This window comes from Bombina bombina, chromosome 5, assembly GCF_027579735.1.
Source record: "Bombina bombina isolate aBomBom1 chromosome 5, aBomBom1.pri, whole genome shotgun sequence".
Taxonomy (NCBI): Eukaryota; Metazoa; Chordata; class Amphibia; order Anura; family Bombinatoridae; genus Bombina; species Bombina bombina.
In genome coordinates this window covers 1,010,660,326-1,010,680,587 of record NC_069503.1, presented here as the reverse complement: position 1 = coordinate 1,010,680,587, position 20,262 = coordinate 1,010,660,326, and the positions used below count along the sequence as shown (strand labels likewise).

General features: G+C 41.4%; 1 protein-coding gene across 1 annotated transcript in view; it reads right to left on the bottom strand.

Moving 5' to 3' along the window:
• Window positions 1–20,262, bottom strand: part of GRHL2 (grainyhead like transcription factor 2) — a 213,445-nt gene that overhangs the window by 7,417 nt on the left and 185,766 nt on the right. Inside the window, exon 15 of the mRNA XM_053715256.1 lies at window positions 11,994–12,058. Within this exon, the coding sequence (XP_053571231.1) occupies window positions 11,994–12,058 (65 nt within the window). The remainder of the gene's footprint in view (window positions 1–11,993; window positions 12,059–20,262) is intronic.

The window sequence follows — 20,262 nt, the reverse complement described above, 5'->3', positions numbered from 1 at the left end:
ACTTAGCATCCAACAGAGCCCTGCAATGCGATACACCTCAGCATAATGAAGGCTCATTAAGCTTCGCTCCGAAATACTGGAAGTGCGGACGTCACGTGAGCGAAGTGAAAAACTAACTGCGTCACTAGAAAGAGCGCAAAAATGAAACTGCTCACGGATTTACCGTTTAATAAAAATAAGTCTCTCTAACTGTTTCCCAAAACATGTCAGAATACACAAAACAATGTGCTCTGTATTCCAGTAATGAAACACACCATTCTTCTGACCTTTATCTCTCAATAAAGATATAAGTCCCTCTAGCCAAATAACGTTTCACATTTAAACCAAAACTGTATTTATTCCAAATAAAGTATCCTTAATTTATAAGGAAATTTCTGTCCCATTGGCATAATCTGTCCTAAGAATCCTTCTTATAAAGGATATATATGTTAATTTGGATCATAATAAGTGCTGCTGTCCTTCAATACCTAGAAGGATAAGGCACTTACCTGAGATACAGATGCAGGACAGATTCTGCTACGTAGGTGTGACAGGCACTTTGCTTCCTGTCATGGACCTGTAGAAAAAGAAAGAAAAGAGTAACTAAATCTGGCCTTCTGCAAAGGGGTAGCAAAATGTTAAAAGTAAAGCAAAGACTACCTCGCTACCTTTTAACTGCTTAAAGCCACCACTACTCTTACTAAAGAGATTTACATGGACACAGCTGGACCCCAATCCTTGCTTGCAGGGAAAAATACCCATAAAAGGATTAAATATCTTCAGACACCAACTTCATACATCCTCCATTGACAGAGGCAAAGAGAATGACTGGGGATTGTGGGTAAGGGAAGTTACACAACAGTTTTGCTGGGGTGCTCTTTGCCTCCTCTTGCTGGCCAGGAGTTGAATATCCCACTAGTAATTGGAATGATGTTGTGGACTCTCCATGTCTTAGGCAAGAAATAAAGATTTGGGTTTCATGTCCCTTTATGCACAATAATTGTATTTAATGAAATCAAGCATTATGGTAGTTCACCAGGTGGTGTTTGTTATGAGTGCCACCTTTGGAACCATAGTCTAGAGTCAAAAAATGTTATGATTAAAGGGACAGTTCACTATAAAAAAACGGTTTCCTTGAATGTGTTCCTCATGACTACTTATACCAGCTGCAGCATAAAAAATGTATGAGAAATTGCTAATTTAAGCTTCTTTTTGCAAAATAAATAGCTGGATTTGATCTTTTAAACTACAGCCCATCAAAATAGGCAAAGCTTGCAGTGCGCTCAGATCTTGTTATCTTATCACCTAAATGCTTCCCTTTCTCATCTCTTTCTCTGTAAAATACTTAGAAAGAACAATTACAAATTAACCTTTTAGAGCTTTATCTCCTCCACCTCCCACTGTGAGTGTAATTTCTTCTGCTGGCTATGTTTACACACTTTCTCAATAGCCTATACCTAAATATAGACGCTGTTACGGTTACCCTTAGTCTCGCTGAGAGATGGACCGCTTAGTAGCCTGGATCCCTATTGCTAAAGAGGGGAGAAGCTGCTTTCCATAGTATTCTATATGAGTCTCGCAAATATAGAATAATCTCCCTTAGCTGCAGTACAGCTAGGATACCCTTCTGCCCACAAAAACGAGTCAACGCTGCGATTGAGGGTCAAACAAGAACTCAGGACTGGGATGCCCAGCCTGCTTTTTATTAAGGTTACATGCACACAGGGCACTCCCAGGGGGAGAGGGGGGGAAGCACAAAATCCCCCATCACACATTTAGATAGAGAGCACTGTCCTTTGACAGGCCACAATAGGATTACAGTACTTAAGATAACAAGTTTACAAGTTCATCTTATCAATTAGCAGTCTGGCTCCAGAGGTGATTAGACAATGGGATTTGTTATCACTAAACTTAGAGCTGAGGCCAGCAAACGTGTAATTAGACAATAGTTTCTAAAAGCTGAAAAAAAAGAGTTAACTCTTTATGAAATGATACTTGTTACGGTTTTCTTGGAGCCCTTCTTAGGCGCTGGCTTGCTGGTTCAGGCATTGCTGCTGGGAAATAAGCTCTTCACAACAAAATAACTAATGCTTCTGTAACAGTGCTCCCTTTCTGTGGAACACTCTGGCAGACACGGTCTGACCCCTTTTCGGGGCAGACTAAGGCTGTCCAGACCGCTGGTTATGCGGGGCTGAGGTCGGTTTGTCTGGACAACCCGTCGGCGTTGCCATTCTGTTTCCCAGGTCTATAAGTAATGGTGAAATTGAAGGGTTGCAACGATAAGCTCCAACGTAATAGCCTGCCGTTATCTCCAGAGACCCGGTTCAGCCACACCAACGGGTTATGGTCGGTGACCAGAGTGAACTCCTGACCATATAAATAGGGAGTCAATTTCTTTAATGCCCACACCAAAGCCAAACACTCCTTTTCGACCGCTGCATAGCTGACTTCGCAGGGCAGGAGCTTCCGGCTGATGTAGGCAACTGGATGCTCCCCTCCATCTTCGCCTACTTGGCTGAGGACGGCTCCCAGCCCGAACATGGAAGCATCTGTATGGACGATAAAACGTTTGTTAAGGGCTGGGGCCGCCAAGACAGGAGCGTTAATTAGAGCATTTTTGAGAGCCTGGAAAGCCGTTTCACAGTGGGGAGACCACAGGACCTGTCGAGGTAAGTTCTTCTTGGTCAAGTCAGTCAGGGGTTTGGCAAGTGTGCTGTAGTCTGGTACGAACCGTCTATAGTACCCTGCCGTGCCCAGGAAGGCTAGGACCTGAGTCTTAGTGATGGGGGTGGGCCAATTGGTGACAGCTTCTATTTTGGCCGGCTCTGGTCGCTGCTTTCCACACCCCACCCGGTGACCCAGGTACTGTACCTCGGCCATCCCAAAGTGGCATTTTTCTGGCTTCAGAGTCAGGCCAGCAGCCCGGATCTGATCCAGAACCATTCCCACATGAGCTAAGTGGTCCTCCCAGGACTCACTGTGGATCGCTATATCGTCCAGGTAGGCGCAAGCAAAACTCTGGAAGCCATCCAGGAGCCTATCCACCAAGCGCTGGAATGTAGCTGGGGCATTCTTCATCCCAAACGGCATTACCCTAAACTGATATAAGCCGAATGGGGTGACGAATGCCGACTTGGGGATAGCCTCCGGGGCCAGGGGAATCTGCCAGTAACCTTTGCAGAGGTCAATAGTGGTCAGGTAATTTCCCCTGGCTATACGATCGAGTAGCTCGTCTACCCTGGGCATAGGGTAAGCGTCCGTCACAGTATTTTCATTGAGCCTCCGATAGTCTACGCAGAACCGGGTGGTCCCATCTTTCTTGGGCACCAAGACAACTGGGGAGGCCCAGGGACTATCGGAGGGCTCAATTACCCTGAGCTGGAGCATCTCATCGATCTCCTTCTTCATTCCTGTCCTAACTGCTTCGGGGATTCGGTACGGAGCCTGGCGCAAGGGAGCTTGTCCCGGAGTATCTACCTGGTGGGTGGTTAAAGTAGTGTACCCTGGCTTCGGGGAGAAGGTGAGGTGTTTGGACTGGAGGAGTTGGTTGAGCTGCTCCCTTTCAGTGGGGCTAAGTCGGTCCCCTATCTGAACCTGCGCCACTATACCTGTGGGGAGGCTCTTTTCTAATAGGTCTGGAATGGGTAAACTGTCGGGGTCTTCCTGAGGGGAACAACATACGGCCGTCACGTTCTCTGGTCGCTCAAAATATTCCTTGAGCATGTTTACATGGAATGTCTTTCTAAGATTGTTGTCGTGGCAGCTAGCTATCACATAAGTGGTGTCTCCCCTTTTCTCTACGATCTGGTAGGGACCCTGCCAGGACGCCTGCAATTTGTCTGTCTTCACCGGCTTAAGTACTAACACCTTTTGTCCTATGGTGAAGATTCTCTTTCGGGCCCCCCGATCGTACCATACTTTCTGTCTTCTCTGGGCCAACTGGAGATTAGCCCGCACGGATTTGGCTAATTGCTCCATTCGGTCCCTGAGTTCCAGCACGTATGGCACAATGGGGACACCGTCAGCCTCCATCTCTCCCTCCCAGTGCTCCCGGATCAGGTTTAGGGGTCCCCGTACCTTTCTTCCGTAGAGCAACTCGAAGGGAGAGAACCCTGTCGTTTCCTGGGGCACCTCCCGATAAGCAAATAGGAGGTGCGGCAGGAAGCGTTCCCCGTCTCGGTATTCCTGAGTGAACGTCTTGAGCATTTGCTTGAGGGTCCCATTGAACCTCTCACACAGCCCGTTCATCTGGGGGTGGTATGGGGAGCTCAGGAGGGACTTAATTTTGCAAACCTGCCAGAGTTGTTGGGTCAATTCAGCCGTAAATTGGGTGCCTCGGTCGGATAGGATTTCTTTTGGAAATCCTACCCGGGAGAACACCTGTACTAGTGCATTCGCTACCGTATCCGCTTGTATGTTGGATAGGGCGACAGCCTCTGGGTACCTGGTAGCGTAGTCCACTACGGTAAGAATGTATCGCTTACCGGAGGGACTAGGGGTAGCCAGTGGTCCCACTAGGTCAATAGCAACCCGGCTGAAGGGTTCCTCTACAATGGGCATATTTACTAGCTGGGCTTTAGGGTGATCGCCTCGCCTTCCTACTCGTTGACACACATCGCAGGTGTTACAGTAAGTTCTAACGTCAGCGTGCACCCCTGGCCAAAAGAACGTGTGAGTAATGCGGTGTAGGGTACGGGTAACGGCTAGGTGGCCTGCTAAGGGGATGTCGTGGCCTATTTTGAGGATTTCTTGACGGTATTTGTGGGGCACTACCAGCTGTCGCCTATGCTGTCCCCTTTTCTCTGTCCAGCGGTATAGTTTCCCTTTTTCCCATAAGAATGTTTCGTTATCTGCCCCGCCCCCTCCAGTCTCTGCTCGTTCCCGGTACTTTTGTAAGGTCGGGTCAGTCTTAGACTCTGCCTCGAAAGCATCTGGGGTGTCCCAGGGTATGGGGCCTAACCTGTCAGGCAAGGTCGGGGTAGGTCTTACCTGTGTCTCCCGCACTGGTGAGAGCTCTCGCTCCGTCCGGGCTTGGGCCCGTGTAGTCACTGGGTCCGCCTCGTTGTTGCATACTGGAGCATAGGCAGAAGTCATGGGGCCCAAATCGTTGCCCAGTAGTACTTCGGCAGGTAAATTATCCATTAGGCCCACGTTCACAGCCCCCTTTCCCGCTCCCCAATCAAGATGCACTTTAGCTGTTGGAATTTTGTACACATCCCCCCCGCCACTCTAACGGCCACAGTCTGTCCGGATCGCTTGTGCTCTGGCACCAAATGACTCTGTACCAGCGTGATAGTAGCCCCTGTGTCTCGCAATCCCTCGGTAGATCGCCCCTCGAGCCATACCCTCTGCCGATGGTGCTGGCGGTTATCTGAGGCAGCATATACAGGGTCTGCCTCGTGAAGCGGCCCCACATATCCCTCCATAGGGGCCTCTTGGTTAACACAGAGGGCCCGGGCCGGACGATAGGACCCAGAGGGGTAATTGTAATTCCTGGGTGTCTGGTGCGTATTAAGGGGGCAGCTAGTCATGAAATGCCTTGGTTGCTTGCATCGGTGGCAAGTCGGTCTGGGACGCTCAGAGCTGTTATTGGGTGGTCCTGAGTGTCGGACGGGCCCTGTGGGCACCGGGGCTCGGAATTCAGCACGAGGGGGTGCACGGTAAACCTCTCTGGGTTCGACCCGTGCTGGAGCTCGGTAGTTCATGGGTTCGTGAAGACGGGAGTCATAATGTTCATCGGCCAATTTGGCTGCTTCTTCTAAGGTAGAAGGCCGCCTGTCTCGCAGCCATTCCTTCCCTTGCTGTTCCATGCCATTATAAAAATGTTCTAAGAGAAACAATTGTAAAATTTCCTCCCCAGTCACCGCTTTACTTCCGCTCAGCCAGTGATTTGCCGCTCTCCGCATTCGGTGCGCCCATTCCATATGGGTATCGTTAGGCTTCTTTTCCGTGCCCCGAAACTGTCGGCGATACGTGTCCGGAGTTACAGCGTACCGTCGCAACAGTGTCTCCTTAACTAGCTCATACTGTGTCACTTCCTCAGCACCCAGAGTACGAAAGGCTTCCAGGGCTCGCCCGGATAGTTTCCCAGACAATATCGTGGGCGACTCTCTGTTGGGAATCTGGTGCAGGGCACATTGCCTTTCGAAGTCCGCCAAACAGTCATCAATCCCTGTCTCGCTCTCTAGGAAGGGTCGAAATGCCGCATAGGGTATCTTGGGCCTCCCAGCATTTTCGACAGGGATGATTACCTGCGGGGCTTCAGCATTGCGGTGTGCGTTCGCTAGGTTGAGTTCGTGGGCTCGAGTCTCTCGTATATCCTCGTCCGCCTCTGCCATCAACTGCTGTACCAATTCCATGGAGGGGTTCGGCCCGTATAATGAGAGCCTTTCCCGAACAATCCTGTTTTTTTCGTCACTAATCGTGGTCGGTGTTTCCGCCATTGTGAAGCTCTGATCCAGTTCGGTCAATTCTGCGATCAGCTCTCTCCTCGGCCGGTTGCTGGCGTACCCCCCTCTGCTTTCAAGTAAATCCTTTAGGGTTGTACGCTTCAATTTTTCGTAAGCGCTCTCCATCCGTTCTGTACCTCTCCTAGGAAATCCAGGAAAATCCCGCCGCTGCCGCCAAATGTTACGGTTACCCTTAGTCTCGCTGAGAGATGGACCGCTTAGTAGCCTGGATCCCTATTGCTAAAGAGGGGAGAAGCTGCTTTCCATAGTATTCTATATGAGTCTCGCAAATATAGAATAATCTCCCTTAGCTGCAGTACAGCTAGGATACCCTTCTGCCCACAAAAACGAGTCAACGCTGCGATTGAGGGTCAAACAAGAACTCAGGACTGGGATGCCCAGCCTGCTTTTTATTAAGGTTACATGCACACAGGGCACTCCCAGGGGGAGAGGGGGGGGAGCACAAAATCCCCCATCACACATTTAGATAGAGAGCACTGTCCTTTGACAGGCCACAATAGGATTACAGTACTTAAGATAACAAGTTTACAAGTTCATCTTATCAATTAGCAGTCTGGCTCCAGAGGTGATTAGACAATGGGATTTGTTATCACTAAACTTAGAGCTGAGGCCAGCAAACGTGTAATTAGACAATAGTTTCTAAAAGCTGAAAAAAAAGAGTTAACTCTTTATGAAATGATACTTGTTACGGTTTTCTTGGAGCCCTTCTTAGGCGCTGGCTTGCTGGTTCAGGCATTGCTGCTGGGAAATAAGCTCTTCACAACAAAATAACTAATGCTTCTGTAACAGACGCTTTCAGTATAGGTATGAATACTGCAGGCTAAATCAGCTATTTCAAATGCCAATATAGAGGCTAAGGAGAAACAATGTAATATACATTCCAGCAGGTAAAATGAATCATTGGGAACAAATAAAAGAAGAATCACTGGGAACAAATTTAAGGAGAGAAAGTTTTTGGGTAAACTGTCACCTTTAAATCCTAAAGTCATCATTCACTCTTCAAAAGCAGAGATAAACATTCTTTACAGAAAAAAGAATAAGGATATGGAATTATCTGCCTAATGAGGTTTTATAGCAAATTATTAAATATCTCCGCTGTGCATTTTATTTTATTCTGCTCTCTTCCATGAGCCCTCATCTTCATGTGGTCACCACTGCACACTGAAATTCCAGAAGTGTGGAACACCATTATATAGGGGTACCACTTATTCCAGATTGGCTGATTTTAAATCAGCCAATAGCAAGAATGTTTTAAATTTAAATTCTAATCATCCAATAGAAAAGTATAATTAGAATTTCAATTTAAATCAATAGAGATTAACTGATTTAAAATCAGACAATAGGGATTACATGGTACCCCTATATATTGAATGGGTTCTGCACTGCCGGAATTTCAGTGTGCGGCGGTAACCGCATGAAGATGAGGGCTCATGGAAGAGAGCCAAAGAAAAGAAGATGCGGAGCAGAGGTGGTGGAAGAGGCCACCGAAATCCGTCTCCGCCCCTGTGAAGATGGGCCCCCGGCATCCGGAGCCAGGATGAAGAGGGCCCTGACGTGGAAGAACATTGTGGAGCGGAGGCGGCAGAAGAGGCTGCCAAAGTCTGCCTCCGTCTCTGCAAGATGGGCCGCCCGGTGCCAGGAGCCAGGATGAAGAGGGCCCCAACGTGAAAGAAGATAGCGGAGTGGAGGCAGCGGAAGAGGCTGTCAAAGTCCACCTCCACCACTGCGAAGATGAGAGAGATTTTCCAACGGTGAATCCAACTTTTGGGGTTAGTTAGGGCTTTTATGGGGGTGGGTTTTTTATTTTCAAGAACAGGCTTTTTTATTTTTACTTTGTTTTTCTAGGATAGGTTTTTTAGGTAGATTTTGATATTTTGTATTGTAAAGGGGGTTTTGAAATTTTTTTTTTAATTTTTTTTAAAAAGAGCTGAAATAACTTTAGGGCAATGCTCTACAAAAGGTCCTCTTAAGGGCTATTGTAATTTATTTTAGTATTAAGGTTAAGGGCTTTTTTTTGTTTTGGGTGTTTTTTTTGTTTGTTTTATTTTAAGGGGCATGTAGATAAGTATTAGGTATAATGGTGGGGTTTTATTTTGTATACTGTAGTTTATTATGTTTTGTTTTGTAGATTTTTTTGCAACTTAGTTTTTTTGTAACTTAAGGGGTTTAGTTTAGAGGGGGTTTAGTTTAGAGGAGGGGGAGTTAGGTGTTAGTGTAGTTCTGGTTTGCGTTGGGAAGTGGCGGTTTAGGCCTGTATGGGTGTAGATGAGGTGATAATTGTTAGAATTTATTAGGCCTTAATCTCCTAACCACCCCCATACCTCTATGGGGGTTGATTAGGTGATTATTGATAGTTACCATGTATTAGACCTTAATCTTCTAACCACCCCTATACCTGTATGAGGGTTTATTAGGTGATTATTGTTAGTTAGTACAATTGTATTATTACCTAACAAGCATGCAGTTATGTAATACTATAATTATAATGCAACTGTCTTTTATAACATAAATATCTATTTTAAAAATATATTTATATTTACAATAATAAAATGCATCAAGCAAGAATATCTATATTTTAATTTATATATCCAATACTTAAACTAATATGGATTATACATGACCATGCATTTTATTTCAAACATTGCAGATATAATATAGTCAAACCTTGCATTGATATTCAATATTTAAACTTTTATTCATGTATATTGCAAAATGCTTTAAGTATTGGATATACATTAAAATGTATTTATGTTAGTTTGTTGTGTTTATTACTGATAACATAGATATTTATGTTAATATCTATTTCTGTTATAGTAGTCAGTAGCATTAAATTATATTTTTACATAACAGACATGCAATTGTGTAGAACTATAATGTTAATTATACTGTACTGTCTTTAATAACAAACAACAAACACAACAAGCAACATTAATTACATTTTAATTTGTATGCAAATATTTAAACAATATGCATTCTACTTAACAATTCATCATCAATATTGAATATTTATGTTTATGGACTTAGCTTCTACACACCTAGATTGCAAGTTTTGTGCTATAGAGGGTGCGAAACGAACACAACAAAAGTTGCGTTATTTCACCCTCCATAGCACTGCCATTACAAGTTGCTAAAAAGCCTCCTTGTGCGTGCGATATGGTGGCGATGAGCTCCATTCCGACAAAATTCAAGGGCTGAGAATATGTGCTTGTGTACGCTTTCCCCATAGACATCAATGGGGAGAGAGTGGGGGAAAAAAACACCTGAATGGCGATCGCCGTAACGCAACCTCATTGATGTTTATGGGGAAAAAAAAGTTCAGTTTAAACCTAACACTAACAACCCCCCCAATAGTAAAACCCACCACCCACACAACCAACCCCCCAAATAAAATCCTAACTAAAAAAACCTAAGCTCCCCATTGCCCTTTAAAAGGGCATTTAGCTCTATTGCTGCCCAAAGCCCTAGAATTCTATCAGCCAATCGGAATTAAGGAAGAAAAAATCCAATCAGCCAATAGAATGCGAGCTCAATCCTATTGGCTGATTGCATCAGCCAATAGGATTTTTTCTACCTTAATTCCGATTGACGTCACTTAAAGGTTCATTCATTCCAAAGAAGCCATTGTTTGAAGAGGATGCTCCACGCCGGATGTCTTGAAGATGGAGCTGCTCCGCGTCGGAAGGATGAAGATAGAAGATGCCCGTCTGGAGGACCACTTCTGTCGGCTTCGTTGAGGACATCTTGCCGCTTGGATGAAGACTTCTTCCGGTAAGTGAATCTTCGGGGGTTAGTGTTAGGATTTTTAAGGGTGTATTGGCTGGGTTTATTTTTTAGGTTAGGGCTTTGGGCAGCAATAGAGCTAAATGCCATTTTAAGGTCAATGCCCATCCAAATGCCCTTTTCAGGGCAATGGGGAGCTTAGTTTTTTTATAGCTAGGCTTTTATTTGGGGGTTTGGTTGTGTGGGTGGTGGGTTTTACTGTTGGGGTTTTTTTTTTATTTTTTTACAGGTAAAAGAGCTGATTTCTTTGGGGCAATGCTCCGCAAAAGGCCCTTTTAAGGGCTATTGATAGTTTAGTTTAGGCTAGGGTTTTTTTTTATTTGGGGGGGGCTTTTTTTATTTTGATAGGGCTATTAGATTAGGTGTAATTAGTTTATAGATCTTGTAATTTGTTTTTTATTTTCTGTAATTTAGTGGGGGGTTTTGTGTGATTTAGCTAATTTAATTTATTTAATTGTATTTAATGTAGGGAATTGATTTAATTGTAGTGTAGTGTTAGGTGTTATTGTAACATAGGTTAGGTTTTATTTTACAGGTCAATTTGTATTTATTTTAGCTAGGTAGTTATTATATAGTTAATAACTATTTAAAAACTATTCTACCTAGTTAAAATAAATACAAACTTGCCTGTAAAATAAAAATAAACCCTAAGCTAGATACAATGTAACTATTAGTTATATTGTAGCTAGCTTAGGGTTTATTTTATAGGTAAGTATTTAGTTTTAAATAGGAATAATTTAGTTAATGATAGGAATTTTATTTAGATTTATTTAAATTATATTTAAGTTAGGGGGTGTTAGGGTTAGGGTTAGCCTTAGGTTTAAAGGGTTAATAAATTTAGAATAGTGGCTGAGACATTGGGGACGGCAGATTATGGGTTAATAAATGTAGGTAGGTGGTGGCGATGTTGGGGGCAGCAGATTAGGGGTTATTTAATATAATGTAGGTTGCGGCGATGTCCGGAGCGAAAGATTAGTGGTTAATATGTATAATGTAGGTGGCTGTGATGTTAGGGGTGGCAGATTAGGGGTTAATAATATTTAACTAGTGTTTGCGAGGCGGGAGTGCGGCGGTTTAGGGGTTAATAGGTAGTTTATGGGTGTTAGTGTACTTTTTAGCACTTTAGTTATGAGTTTTATGCTACAGCGTTGTAGTGTAAAACTCACAACTACTGACTTTAAAATGCGTTACGAATCTTGGAGGTATAAGGTGTACCGCTCATTTTTACTCGTAATACCGGTGCTATGGAAGTCCCATAGAAAAAAGGGTTTACGAACTTTACGTAAGTCGGTTTACGATAAGGCCAAAAAAGTGTGCAGTGCCCCTAAACCTGCAAGACTCGTAATACCAGCGGGCGTAAAAAAGCAGCGTTAGAACCTGTTAACGCTGCTTTTTCACCTTACCGCAAAACTCATAATCTAGGCGAATGTGTTTCAAATGTTATTCGTTCTCTTGTAATCATTTGATGAAAAGCAAGAAGGTAAGTTTTGCAACAATGTTATACATTAGCAGGAGCACTAGATGGCAGCACTATTTCCTGTCATGTAGCGCTTCAGGCATGTGCACGCTACCTATCTGGATATCTCTTCAACAAAGAACAAGAAAACTAAGAAAATTTGATTATAGAAGTTAATTGGAAACATTTTTTAAAGTTGTATTCTGTATCTGAATCATGAAAGAAACATTTTGGGCTTGATGCCCCTTTAAAGTTTATTTAAAACAATTAAAAGCATATCATTTATACATTAATTTATTTACTCTTACCCTTTTTTGCTTTTCTTATAAATTTTCATAATCTTTTCTCCAGGAATACCATACTTCTCTGATATCTGTAGTAAAAAAGAAACACAAGAAATTAGCTGCTATACTTTATACGAGTTGCAGTAATACAGATACAACACAGAAGACAAAATTATCTAAAGCTCTTTGCTCGGGTAAGATTATCCAAAAAGTCTCCTCAGTTCAGTGAGGTCCCTCCCTGTATTAGAAAGGCAAATTTTAGCTTGAGAACTGTATATGTAACTATGCAGGGAATGTATAGAATAGACACACGCATTGCAATATAATGCTCAGCAGATTTTGAGAGACGTCTCTCCGTGCAGCTAGTATTTGATGATCAGCTCCAGAAATAGAAAAGCAATAACATAACCACCCGTTATACGTATATAAACAATTTATGACAGAAATAATCATTTGTCTATACCTAATACCTAAACAGTTTATACTTACGGTGTACAGCGAGGTTATAACACAACTATAACTGGGCTTGATGTAGCCTAGATGAGATTTCAATCTTTTCAACAAGAAGGAAAATGTACAGATAATATATAAGAATAACTACACAAGTGTATGCTATATGGAGGTGCTCGTGCTCTCATCTGCAGTAGACACAACAATCGAATCACTTTGTATATTTTTTTTAAATTTGTGACTATTGATTGGAGGAGGTTTCTTTCATTAGAGACACAACTGTCAAATCACTCTTGCCTAATTAACCATTGGTCCGTGGTTTAAATGTAAACAATATTGTCAAGGATTAGAGAGAAATAAAATAGACTAATGCATTACAGCCTCATATTATTGCACTTTTGATTGGCCAAAAATTTGTGTTAAAGGGATAGGAAAATCAAAATTAAACTTGCATGATTCAGATAGTGCATGTAATTTTCGGACACTTTTAAATTCACTTCTATTTTCAAATGCGCTTTGTTCTCTTGGTATCCCTCGTTGCAAAATAACATAATTTATGTAAGAACTTACCTGATAAATTAATTTCTTTCATATTAGCAAGAGTCCATGAGCTAGTGACGTATGGGATATACATTCCTACCAGGAGGGGCAAAGTTTCCCAAACCTTAAAATGCCTATAAATACACCCCTCACCACACCCACAAATCAGTTTAACGAATAGCCAAGAAGTGGGGTGATAAGAAAAAAGTGCGAAAGCATAAAAAATAAGGAATTGGAATAATTGTGCTTTATACAAAAAAATCATAACCACCACAAAAAAGAGTGGGCCTCATGGACTCTTGCTAATATGAAAGAAATTAATTTATCAGGTAAGTTCTTACATAAATTATGTTTTCTTTCATGTAATTAGCAAGAGTCCATGAGCTAGTGACGTATGGGATAATAACTACCCAAGATGTGGATCTTTCCACGCAAGAGTCACTAGAGAGGGAGGGATAAAATAAAGACAGCCAATTCCTGCTGAAAATAATCCACACCCAAAATAAAGTTTAATGAAAACATAAGCAGAAGATTCAAACTGAAACCACTGCCTGAAGTACTTTTCTACCAAAAACTGCTTCAGAAGAAGAAAACACATCAAAAATGGTAGAATTTAGTAAAAGTATGCAAAGAGGACCAAGTTGCTGCTTTGCGAATCGGATCAACCGAAGCTTCATTCCTAAACGCCCAGGAAGTAGAAACTGACCTAGTAGAATGAGCTGTAATCCTTCGAGGCGGAGTTTTACCCGACTCGACATAGGCATGATGAAATAAAGATTTCAACCAAGATGCCAAAGAAATGGCAGAAGCTTTCTGGCCTTTTCTAGAACCGGAAAAGATGACAAATAGACTAGAAGTCTTTCGGAAAGACTTAGTAGCTTCAACATAATAATACAAAGTGTTAGGAGAGAAGTTCGGCGTGCGGCTGCACTAATCCGGAACCGGAACTACGGGTAGACCACAAGGTCACGTGGTCCTCCAATAATGAATCAGCTAGCCTGGAGTGCCGTAGCCAGGGAGATCAGGCCCAAGGTATGTAATCCAAAGAGAAAAAATGGCAGGCACTACTCAGGGGTGAAATTCAAACAGCGGTTTATTAATTTAAGCCACACATAAACAAGAGCAGGCTTAAAATAACTCCAGCAACATACAGACAGAAGGGTAGACACAGAGGGACTGACTGCCTGACGCGTTTCGCGCCCCCTAGTGGCGCTTAATCATAGGCTAAGTTGGTAACAGCAAGACACCCCTTATATACACACAAAGGAATTAACCCTGCCCCCACCAACAATAAGTTTTAAAACATACTGATATATTCTATAGTGTATTTGAAGCTGAGGAAATAGAGTTATAGAAGAAAAACATAGTATACCACTTTACAAAATTATTTTAAATCTATTACTAATATAAAGAAATAGATAAATACTCCAATCAGGCTCACAAAAAAACAGAAAAGCGCAAAAAAGGAGTACAAAAAAGGAGTACAAAAAAGGCACTAAGAAAGAAAAGGGGAAAAATTAAAGGACTAAATGAGTAAGTTAATATCCAGGATTTTTTCAACCTAGTCAAGAAAGCTAAAACTCCTATATTAAAACACATATACTAAATAAACAGGAAAATACTAATTAAATAAATAAATATTTCAAATGGTCTTCCTGTTCATATACAAAAATATTGAATATATATGTGATACACAAATTAAATTAAAAGAATCCGTGTATCAATGTATATGTGTAAATGGAGTATATTGATAGAACCTAAATATCAATAAAGAAATTGATGTCACATTCCTTATTCATGCCATTGGGTATCCTAGTGTGTAATTTTAGGATCCAGTAAAGTTCTTTTCTATCTAAGATATGATTTTTGTTGCCACCCCTAAGGGGAAGAGTGGCTCTATCAATTACTTGTATTGACATATCTGCAATAAAGTGATGATAATTAAAATGGTTAGCTACTGCGGAGTCTACAAAATAATTTTTAACATCCCTAATGTGTTCACCATGTCTTGTTCTTATCTCACGTGACGTTTTCCCTACATATTGGCTATGAATGTGAAGTGGCTGAGACTATTGAGTCTGGCAGTGCACATGCTGTATGTCCTGTACACTTACCTTTTCAAGATGCATGTGCTGTTGCTACACTTGAATCCCTTTACAATCCAGGTTTTGATTATAATGGTGATGAACCAAAAAATGCCCTGAAACACCCAGTGAAGAATAGTTCATCTTTTTACCCTGTTAATTTCAGGGGCCCTATAGTAAATGCATACCAAAAGGCAGTCCAAGAGGACATATTTAAACTTGAACAGGATGTGTATACCGGGAATTTTGGGAATGCTGCCATCTCTAATGCTGCCACCCCTAATCTGAATCGAGCAGAGCGTTTAGCCCTTAAACATTTAAGAGAAAATAAAGATATTGTTATAAGGAATTCGGATAAGGGTGGCAGCATAGTTGTGATGGATAAGGTTTTTTACCTTCAAGAAGCTGACAGACAACTGTCAGACCCTACTGTCTATCGCAAGCTTCCTGGTAATCCCACTTCCATGTTCAAAAAGGAACTAACTAGATTGATCGAGGATGGTGTCATTTTGGGAGTTTTCTCTACTCCTTTTTTGCGCTTTTCTGTTTTTTTTGTGAGCCTGATTGGAGTATTTATCTATTTCTTTATATTAGTAATAGATTTAAAATAATTTTGTAAAGTGGTATACTATGTTTTTCTTCTATAACTCTATTTCCTCAGCTTCAAATACACTATAGAATATATCAGTATGTTTTAAAACTTATTGTTGGTGGGGGCAGGGTTAATTCCTTTGTGTGTATATAAGGGGTGTCTTGCTGTTACCAACTTAGCCTATGATTAAGCGCCACTAGGGGGCACGAAACGCGTCAGGCAGTCAGTCCCTCTGTGTCTACCCTTCTGTCTGTATGTTGCTGGAGTTATTTTAAGCCTGCTCTTGTTTATGTGTGGCTTAAATTAATAAACCGCTGTTTGAATTTCACCCCTGAGTAGTGCCTGCCATTTTTTCTCTTTGGATAATAATACAAAGCTCTAACAGCATCCAAAGAATGAAATGATTTCTCCTTAAAATTCATAGGATTAGGACATAATGAAGGAACCACAATTTCTCTACTAATGTTGTTAGAATTCACAACCTTAGGTAAAAAATTCAAAAGAAGTTTGCAGCACCGCCTTATCCTGATGAAAAATCAGAAAAGGAGACTCACAAGAAAGAGCAGATAATTCAGAGACTCTTCTGGCAGAAGAGATAGCCAAAAGAAACAAAACTTTCCAAGAAAGTAATTTAATGACCAAGAATACATGGGTTCAAAAGGAGGAGCTTGAAGAGCCCCCAGAACCAAATTCAAACTCCAAGGAGGAGAAATTGACTTAATGACAGGTTTTATACGAACCAAAGCTTGTACAAAACAATGAATATCAGGAAGATTAGCAATCTTTCTGTGAAAAAGAACAGAAAGAGCAGAGATTTGTCCATACAAGGAACTTGCGGACAAACCTTTATCTAAACCATCCTGAAAAAACTAAAATTCTCGGTATTCAAAAAAAAAAAAATGCCAAGAAAAATGATGAGAAAGACACTAAGAAATATAAGTCTTCCAGACTCTATAATATATCTCTCTAGATACAGATTTACGAGCCTGTCACATAGTATCAATCACAGAGTCAGAGAAACCTCTTTGACCAAGAATCAAGCGTTCAAACTTCATACCTTAAAATTTAAGGTTTTGAGATCCTGATGGAAGAAAGGACCTTGCGACAGAAAGTCTGGTCTTAACGGAAGAGTCCACAGCTGGCAAGAGGCCATCCGGACAAGATCCGCATACCAAAACCTGTGAGGCCATGCTGGAGCTACCAGCAGGACAAACGAGCATTCCTTTAGAATCTTGGAGAATACTCTTGGAAGAAGAACTAGAGGCGGAAAGATATAGGCAGGATGATACTTCCAAGGAAGTGATAATGCATCCACTGCCTCCGCCCGAGGATCCCGGGATCTGGACAGATACCAGGGAAGTTTCTTGTTTAGATGAGACGCCATCAGATCTATTTCTGGGAGTATCCACATTTGAACAATCTGAAGAAATACCTCTGGGTGAAGAGACCATTCGCCCGGATGCAACGTTTGGCGACTGAGATAATCCGCTTCCCAATTGTCTATACCTGGGATATGAACCGCAGAGGTTAGACAGGAGCTGGATTCTGGCCAAACCAAAATTCGAGATACTTCTTTCATAGCCAGAGGACTGTGAGTCCCTCCTTGATGATTGATGTATGCCACAGTTGTGACATTGTCTATCTGAAAACAAATGAACAACTCTCTCTTCAGAAGAGGCCAAGACTGAAGAGCTCTGAAAATTGCACGGAGTTCCAAAATATTGATCGGTAATCTCACCTCCTGAGATTCCCAAACCCCTTGTGCCGTCAGAGACCCCCACACAGCTCCCCAACCTGTAAGACTTGCATCTGTTGAGATTATAGTCCAGGTCGGAAGAACAAAGAAGCCCCCTGAACTAAACGATGGTGATCTGTCCACCACGTCAGAGAGTGTCGTATAATCGGTTTAAAGATATTAATTGAGATATCTTTGTGTAATCCCTGCACCATTGGTTCAGCATACAGAGCTGAAGAGGTCGCATGTGAAAACGAGCAAAGGAGATCGCATCCGATGCGGCAGTCCTAAGACCTAAAATTTCCATGCATAAGGCTACCAAAGGGAATGATTGTGACTGAAGGTTTTGACAAGCTGATATCAATGTTAAACTTCTCTTGTCTGACAAGGACAGAGTCATAGACACTGAATCTATCTGGAAACCTAAAAAGGTTACCCTTGTCTGAGGAATCAATGAACTTTTTGGTAAATTGATCCTCCAACCAAGATCTTGAAGAAACAACACAAGTCGATTCGTATGAGATTCTGCGAAAATGTGAAGACTGAGCAAGTACCAAGATATCGTCCAAATAAGGAAATACCAAAACCCTGTTCTCTGATTACAGACAGAAGGGCACAGAGAACCTTTGAAAAAATTCTTGGAGCTGATGCTAGGCCAAACGGTAGAGCCACAAAACTGGTAATGCTTGTCTAAAAAGAGAATCTCAGAAACTAAAAGTGATCTGGATGAATCGGAATATGCAGATATGCATCCTGTAAATCTATTGTAGACATATAATGCCCTTGCTAAACAAAAGGCAGGATAGTCCTACAGTTACCATCTTGAATGTTGGTATCCTTACATAACGATTCAATATTGATAGATCCGGAACTGGTCTGAAGGAATTGACCTTCTTTGGTACAATGAAGAGATAGAATAAAACCCCAGCCCCTGTTCCAGAACTGGAACTGGCATAATTACTCCAGCCAACTCTAGATCTGAAACACATTTCAGAAATGCTGAGCCTTTGCTGGGTTTACTGGGACACGGGAAAGGCCTTAACTTGAAGCCAATTCTGTACCTTTCTGAAACAATGTTCTGAAACCAGAGATTGTGAACGGAATTGATCCAAATTTCTTTGAAGAAAACGTAATCTGCCCCATACCAGCTGAGCTGGAATGAGGGCCGCACCTTCATGGGTACTTAGGAGCTGGCTTTAGGTTTCTATAAGGCTTGGATATATTCCAAACTGGAAATGGTTTCCAAACTGATACCGCTCCTGAGGATGAAGGATCAGGCTTTTGTTCCTTGTTGTGAGGAAAGGAACGAAAACGATTATTAGACCTAAATTTACCTTAGATTTTTTATCCTTTGGTAAAAAAGTTCCCTTCCCTCCAGTAACAGTTGAGATAATAGAATCCAACTGAAAACCGAATAATGTATTACCCTGGAAAGAAAGGGAAAGCAAAGTTGACTTAGAAGACATATCAGCATTCCAAGTTTTAAGCCATAAAGCTCTTCTAGCTAAAATAGCTAGAGACATATACCTGACATCAACTCTAATGATATCAAAAGATGGTATCACAAATAAAATTATTAGCATGTTATAGAATAATAATAATGCTATAAAATTATGATCTGTTACTTGTTGCGCTAAAGCTTCTAACCAAAAAGTTGAAGCTGCAGCAACATCCGCTAAAAATATAGCAGGAGTAGAGACAGCCCCATTAACCTTAGGGATTTTGTCCCAAAAAACTCTAATCTGTCAGATGGCACAGGATATAATTGCTTAAAACGTTTTAGAAGGAGTAAATGAATTACCCAAATTATTCCATTCCCTGGAAATTACTTCAGAAATAGCATCAGGGAGAGAAAACACTTCTGGAATAACTACAGGAGATTTAAAAACCTTATTTAAACGTTTAGATTTAGTATCAAGAGGACCAGAATCCTCTATTTCTAATGCAATTAATACTTCTTTAAGTAAAGAACGAATAAATTCCATCTTGAACAAATACAAAGATTTATCAGCATCAACCTCTGAGACAGAAACCTCTGAACCAGAAGAACCATTATCAGTATCAGAATGATGACGTTCATTTAAAAATTCATCTGAAAAAAGAGAAGTTTTAAAAGACTTTTATGTATACTAGAAGGAAAAATAACAGACATAGCCTTCTTAATGGATTTAAAAATAAAATCTCTTATGTTATCAGGAACACTCTGAAAATTAGATGTTGACGGAACAGCAACAGGTAATGTAACAGTACTAAAGGAAATTTTATCTGCATTAATAAGTTTGTCATGACATGCAATACAAACAACAGCTGGAGAAACAGATACCAAAAGTTTATAGCAGATACACTTAGCTTGGTAGCTCCAGCACCGGGCAGCGATTTTCCTGAAGTATCTTCTGACTCAGTTGCAACGTGGAACATCTTGCAATATGTAATAGAAAAAACAACATATAAAGCAAAATTGATCAAATTCCTTAAATGACAGTTTCAGGAATGGGAAAAAAATGCCAGCAATAAATAATGAGACTGAAATAATGTGGAGACAAAAATGACGCCCATATTTTTTAGCGCCAAATAAGACGCCCACATTATTTGGCGCCTAAATGCTTTTGGCGCCAAAAATGACGCCACATCCGGAACGCCGACACTTTTGACGCAAAAAAACGTCAAAAAATGACGCAACTTCCGGCGACACGTATGACACCGGAAACAAAAAAAATTAAATAATTTTGCGCCAAAAAAGTCCACGCCAAGAATGACGCAATAAAATGAAGCATTTTCAGCCCCCGCGAGCCTAACAGCCCACAGGGAAAAAGTCAAATTTTTTAAGGTAAGAAAAAATGATTGATTCAAATGCATTATCCCAAATATGAAACTGACTGTCTGAAAATAAGG